Below are 7,341 nucleotides of genomic sequence, written 5' to 3'. Positions count from 1 at the left end.
TTTCGTCCTCATATCCGTCGACTGCATGTAAATGTAAAAAGTTCATTTGGTAGCAGCACTGTTCCTGCTAATGTATTCAAAGCCATTAACCAAAACAATACTAGACGAATTATAAATAACAAATGAGCTGAGTTGGAAGCTAGCCTGTGGGGTGAATCAAAAATTTAGCGCACTCCTTGCTAACAACAAACATAAATACTGAAGTATGCATCTGGAGTCACCTTGATGGAATGTGTTTTATAGGGAGGAAAGTTAATAATTGAGGGAATATATATAGGAAGAGAAGTTGTTATGGATATATTTATGGAGTTATGAGAATAATTATCGCCGCTAGCGGACGCTGTTCTTATTGTCAGGGTATATGAGCGAGTACGTCATAATGTAGCCGGCGCATGTCAAGTTTCAATCCAATGGAATAACTGAGAGAGCCTCCGCATGTCTCGGGTTTAGCCAATAATGATACAGTATACAGAGTTTCATCCAATCAGTGCTTAGTGAAGGCGGGACTTTGTTGTGTAGCGCGGCGGTTGAGGAAGCCTAGCTTGTTTGTGTTTATACGAACAAACGCTTAATTTTTATTACGAATAATATTCGTTTACTAATGCACAAGAAATATTTGCAGGTCGGACGGCTTAAGCTCGAGTTGCAACGTGAGTAAATGATTTCAGACACGTGTATGTCAGTGCAATGGCGCTTGTACGCTGTAGCGTGTTTTGTTTGTCAAATTCGGTGAGCTAACGTGTTTACCTGCTAAATGTACCTGTTATGAGCTAATAAACTTTAAATAGTCATATGTTAGCACGTATTTAGTCTGCATGCTTTAGCTATAATTATTGAATCGTCTGCTTCGTTTAATGAAACATAACGTTAAAATAAGGTAATGGTGCATGTTAATGTGACATTACAAATGTGACACATTGATATTTTTTATGTACCAGATACATGAATATGATTTTTACACTATTTTTATAAAGAGGTCAAAGTCACTGTCATTTAATCTGCTAAATAATCCAGTTATTAAGCTTGAATATTGATATTTAAGAGCTTAAGTTAACGTTAGCTGTTTGCTCTACTGGTGTTGAATCATGAATGCTTTATACATTGAAACGTATAAAAATGTTACAAATAGTCTAATTAATGATATACTTTAATATTGTTAATCTAACATGTTAATCATTTGTCTAATAAGATAAAAAAGTGAGAAAAAGAAAGAAAAAGTGAGAGTTGTAATTTATATTATCACAATTTGGAGATATAAAGTCATAATTGTAAGATTTTTTTACATAAATGTGAGTTATAAAGTCAGAATTGTGAGATATTCTTAAAATAAATGAGCTTTAAAGTCATAATTGTGAGATATTTTTAAAATAAATGAGTTATAAAGTCAGAATTGCAGTATATTCTCAAAATAAATGAGTATATAAGCATAAATAGCTACATATATTGACACAGAAATGTTAAGAACTACAAAGAAGAAATCTAATATTTATGTGTAAACTTTGTTTGTCTAGCTACTAGGATGCTTCATTCATTGATGCAAAAATATGCAATGCTTAGAAGATCAATGGCTAACCGATCATTTATATAGTAGAGTATATGAAAAAATGATTCACATTACACCTTTTTGAGATGTATTACTTTTTTATTGCATTATTTAAGAAAATAAATAGAACTGTAATCTTTTAAGACATACACATACACGCGCACACACACACACACACACACACACACACACACATATATATATATATATATATATATATATATATATATATATATATATATATATATATATATATATATATATACACACACACACACACGCACACATTATTGTATGTAATGTCATGATTTTAAAGCGCAAATATTCTTTCTTTTTCCTCAGGTCTCTCAGCATCATGATCACACACTCTCACTAAGATGCCTGTTTGCGACGGCAGCAGCATTACAGGACTCCTGAGCACCCTCTGTGACCGCAGTCTCTCTGGTTTATCATGGAAACGTCGTGCTCTGGGCACAATGTCCCGGGACTCGGCACGTCGCACCCTGCGCAAACGTGCATACGGGGCGCTACTGGCCAGCCTCTTCCAGGATGGGTCACCAAAACCACCACCAAACGCTCTATCAAACACACCCGCCCGTAATAAAATACTCATGATATCCTTCGACTTGCGTGTATCTGGTCGTGAAGAGGAGGCGGAGAGATTGGAAGAGCTCCTGGGTCAGCTGCAGGATGGGGCGGGGCTATCCGAACTTGACTCCGCCCTGGAACTCCTGGTGCAGCTGGCTGGATCTGTGGCTCCGCCTCCTCAGTCTTTTAGTCGTGACTACATGCGGCGGGACCGTCCCGTCCAGCGCAGGCCTCCGTTAGGTGGGTATCTGAGCCAGGACATGCAGCGGCTGGAGGAGAGGGCATGGTCTTTGATTTGTGGGGAGGAGTGGGGTGTTTTTGGGGGCATTTGCAGGACGCTTAACATTATGGATGCTCCGCCGGGCACCGGGCTTGTCGGATTGGGACGCAGACCGGAAACAGAGGAGAAGTTTGAGAGAGAGACCCGAATGTCATTGTTTGGTGCCCTGCAACACTCTAGAACAACAGATTTGGATGTCAGATTGGACCTGCCGCCCGTTCCCAGTAACGCAGACCTTACTGGACTTAGTATACGGGTGAATATATTGCATTTAACCAGTCAGTATTTTTTATGTATATTAGCGCTGCACAACATTAACATTGCAATGTGCTCATCCACAATTTGGTCAGTTTTGATTCAAAATTAGTATTTGCATGTGTATTTTTTTTTTATTTTTATATATATTTTATTTTAAGTTTTTCACATTTTAAAGAACAAACCCCAGATCCATCCCATGCCAGCAAATAATATTAAATAAACATATGTGAATTGCATGTGTATTTAAAGTGCCTGAAAATTGTTCCTACGGCAGCAAAGTTCGAAGATGCTAATGGTCTAATCCGATTCAATGATTTATGCTAAGCTAAGCTAAAACTGCTGGAGATTGGCTATTGGAACTATTGGAATAAAAAGTGGTAAAACTCAATTGTTAACTTCTAGCGGAGTAGTAAAATGAGCCTCTTTTAAATGTGGAGTGTTACTATAAGATCTGTGAGTGACTGTGTGATCATTCTAGGCATGGGACAACAACCGATTTCAAGGTATATCGCGGTTTGGAGAAGTCAAGGTTTTAAAACTGCCAAACTTTTCTGCTATTCCATTCCTATGGTATATGTAAGATTTTTTTATTTGCGTTTTTTTTGTTGTTTTTTAGGACAACACTATCTCCAGCAGAAAAAAAGCGAATCCAAAAATGGCGTTTTAAATTGTAAAGAAATCTGTGTTTTAGAAACTAATGGAGACAGCAGAAGTTAATGATTCATTTGAATTATTTAGCCTGACACGATAAATGCTCCAAAATATTTAAAATGTTTCTCAAAATATATTGTGTTCAATGGGTAAAAAAGTTTTAGTTTTTTACCCCGACCATTTATAATAATATAGTTTAGAGCAGTAATCGCAATACCGTGATACCATGATATTTTTATACAAATGTTATCATACCGTCAGAATCTGAATGCCTAAATCATTCCGAGTTTAAAGCATTTTAATACAAGAAATTAGAATATGTATAACTTTAACAAAGATTACCTGTCTAATTATTTATGCAATAAAGACAATGCAGTGTATACAGTTCAATTTCTGGATCAGAATACTGTTAAATTCCCCCCAAAACCTTTAATCACTGTTTATTTAATTTCTTTTCTCTGTTGCATTTGTTGGTGCTTTCTTATTTCTTTATTGTACGCAGATTCAATTCCTACAAAAGTCTAATCTAAAATGAAGAATTCTTTCGGCAGTAGAGCTGTTCAAGTCATCTGGTGAAACTGTATTTGTCACAGAAAAATAAATATATTTTTTTTCAATTTTGTGCAGCCCTGATGTACATTTTAGGATTTTTCTCAATACTACAGTTTTTTTCTGAGATCTTCATGCATGGGTTGTCCTGTTTTTGCAGGTTCCTCTGTGTCTGGATCAGTCTGATGATGAAGGCTTCCAGTCCGCCTCCAATCTGACTCCAGATTCCCAATCTGAGACGAGTCCCAGTCCTGAAGTGGACATGTGGGAGGCCCTGCGGACATTCGTGCCCGGCAGACGACGCTGTTGGGAGAACATTGGCTGGTAAGTTTTGAGAGAAGAGCAGAATAATAAAGATGTCTTGATGTACAGAGGAGGCTTGAATTGAATTTTCATGGTTATCACCAGTGTTGGGGGTAACACGCTACAGGTAACGTGAGTTACGTAATAATCTTACTTTTTTAAGTAAAGATTAAAGTAACACATTACTCTTAAAAAATAAGTAATAATATTTGAGTTACATTTTTGAAAACGTAACATGAGTTACTTTTTAGTTTAATTTGCTTTTAAAAATTACATTGCTGAATTAAAATTAAAGTCATGACAATGAATCACGCAGTCAATGAGAGAATGTGTTTATTATTTTGAACACATTGAAGAAAAGGCGATTGTCTTAATGGACAGTGATTTTACTTAAGACAAATAGTAGAAAAGTAGTAAACACATTGCTTTAAACGTTTCAATAATCTGTATATAGAGCATTTATAGCTCTGGGGTCAGGAAGTTCTCAGATATCATTATCCTAAAGTTTTTTTGTTTGTGTGTGTTTTTAAAGGTAAATGAAGGTGTAGGTTACACAGTGTGTTATTATTTGCAGAGCTCCTTTATTACAAAAAAAAGAAAAAAAAAAAACAAGTTCAGAAAGAGATCAAGCCTCAGCCAGGTAATAAAAAGTAACTCAAAAGTAACGTAAGGCATTACTATAAAAAGTGATTAAGCTACGCAACTACTTACTTTTTGGGGAGTAACTCAATATTGTAATGCATTACATTCAAAAGTAACTTTACCCAACACTGGGTATCACTATAATTTATAAATAATTTCTTTTTTTTTTTTTTCACATGCTTATTTGAAGTAAAAATAATCAGGATGAATATAAAACGTGCTTCTAGAGATGTAATCAAAGGGTTATAGTCCAAATGTACTACAAAAGCAAATCATAAACATTATTAGCAAATAGGTTGACTAATCATTTACAAAATAAATCAATACAACACATTTTTAAAGAGCTAAATAATAATAATAAAGAAATGATAATAACCATTAAAAGTAAATAAATAAACCGATAGATGGAGGTAAAGAAATAAGAGTAAAAAGGGGAAACATCAAGCCATGTATAAGTACTATTATTGGTATCACTATAATTTTCAAAAACACATTACCAGTCCTACGAACACTTAGTTATTTAAGAAATAAAACAATATAATGGCTGCGGTTTGTAGATGTATATTCTAATATGTTATAATAATTTATATTTTGTAAAAAAAAATTTCGATAATGAATTGATTCAAATAAAGACATTAGATTGTAATAATAATTATTTACAACTGTTATCAATATGAGAATGTTAATATTTTGCCTGAAGATGTAAAATTTCAAGTTTAAAAGTAATGAAACGCTGAGTTAAAAAAGTTAGGAAAAGTTGTAAAACATTAAATATTATTGTTAGCTTGCTGATACCCTGTATCTAGCATTATTTAATGAACTGCTAGCATGTTTCAGCACATTGCAAGTAGTTTTGTAGCATGATTGAGCTCACAAGTAGAATGTTTTGTCAAATAGCAAGCATTTTTCTAGAATGACATGGCAAATTTCTAGCATGTTTTTTGCACAATTTAACCTCAGCCTGCTACTATTAGGATTTAGCTTAATTTTAACATGTCTTATTGGGTTGCTGGCATGTTTGTAGTATGATTTAACACACTGAAATTGACTTTCATTCACCTGTAAAGCAAAAAGAACATTTTAAAAAGTGTTTTGGCGCGTCAACATATGGTGCAGTAGCACGTCAGGGCATCCCGAGTTCGAATCCCAGCTCAAGGACATTTCCCTACCCCATCACCCCCTCTCTCTCCAACTTCGCTTCCTGTCTAAATACTGTCCTATCTAATATAGGCAAAAAAAGTGTTTTGGTTCCCATTGTATCATGGATGTCAACAGTTTGTTTAAAAATCTTCAAATGTTCCTTTGGTTATACATGAGGAATTAAAATCACACCGATGTGGTGCGACGTGAGGGTGAGTTAATGATGACTGAATTGTCTTTTTTGGATGGATATCATTAATAAATAATGTAGTCAGTGCCACTGGGCTGGTCAGTGCTTTGTTTGCACCCCTAAAGACTAGTTTTAAAGAAGTACTTTGAACATTGTCCACATTGTCATGCTTTCGTTCTCTCTTTCAGCCCTCCAGGACAGAAGGAGCCCCCGTACCTGACAGAGGCCGGCAGAGAGGCGTTTGATCAGCTCTATCGACTGTGGGAAGGTGAAATGAGAAACATTCTGTCAACACAGACACCATCGCCACTCCTGCCTCTGCCGCTGGACTGTCAGAGTCAGCTGGTCAAAGACGTGCTCAACGTGCTGATCGGGGTCTCCTCCGTCACATTTCCTCTCAACGAGGTACATATGCATCAAAAACATTCAAATGGACCAATGCATGTACCTTTCATTATGTGACATTACAGTGTAGTACAGTACAGATTCTAACTATTATAGCCTGATTAGCCTATAAACGCCACTCAGAACACCATAACACCTCCTAAGTTGTTGACATGCTGCTATGAACACCCTAACAACTGCTTAGCAACATGCTTACAACTCAGAACACCCTAACAACTGCTTAAAAGCATGTTAACGACTTTGAAAACCCTAGTAACTCCATAGCAACATGTTGACCACTCAGAAAATCCTAGCAACTCCATAGCAACATGTCAACCGCTCAGAAAACTATTTAACAGTTGCAAAATTAACTGTTATCCACTCTAAACACCCTATTACAGGATTTTCTGAAAGTGGATATTTAGTCCTTGTAAATCCTTGAATTGAGCACCGTGAGACAAGAGGGCATGTATTATTAGGACATTACATAAATGTCTAATTTTATCACCAAGAACAGTGTTGTGTGACTCTCTGCTCTAGGCTAGTGTGCAGTTCAATGTGCGTCCAGATATATGTGTGTCCGGGACGTCCCCTGAGAGTGTGTCCCGTCTGCTGAGTGAACTGGCGCAGTACGGCACACACTACCTGCGTCTCAGCCGGTTCTCCCTCAGCGGCGGCAGTCAGAAGGGACTCGTCTTCCAGGTGACGCGTGCTGGTGTTTCTCACTGAAGCAGCTTTTCATGTTCTGCGTACATTTCGTAACAGATTTTATGTTTTTGTGTGTTTGTTTGTTTGTTTGTGTGTGTGTGTGTG

The 7,341-nt window shown here is 36.4% G+C and overlaps 1 protein-coding gene across 1 annotated transcript in view; it reads left to right on the top strand.

Moving 5' to 3' along the window:
* Nucleotides 1–530: 530 nt before the first annotated feature.
* tubgcp6 (tubulin, gamma complex associated protein 6) overlaps nt 531–7,341 on the top strand; it is a 43,059-nt gene continuing 36,248 nt past the window's right edge. Inside the window, exons 1-5 of the mRNA XM_056452098.1 lie at nt 531–650; nt 1,886–2,667; nt 4,030–4,193; nt 6,333–6,549; nt 7,069–7,230. Coding sequence (XP_056308073.1) covers nt 1,921–2,667; nt 4,030–4,193; nt 6,333–6,549; nt 7,069–7,230 — 1,290 coding nt within the window. The 5' untranslated portion in view covers nt 531–650; nt 1,886–1,920. The remainder of the gene's footprint in view (nt 651–1,885; nt 2,668–4,029; nt 4,194–6,332; nt 6,550–7,068; nt 7,231–7,341) is intronic.

The sequence above is a fragment of the Danio aesculapii genome, chromosome 25 (assembly GCF_903798145.1).
Source record: "Danio aesculapii chromosome 25, fDanAes4.1, whole genome shotgun sequence".
NCBI classification, from domain to species: Eukaryota; Metazoa; Chordata; class Actinopteri; order Cypriniformes; family Danionidae; genus Danio; species Danio aesculapii.
This window is presented reverse-complemented; position numbering and strand designations above follow the sequence as displayed.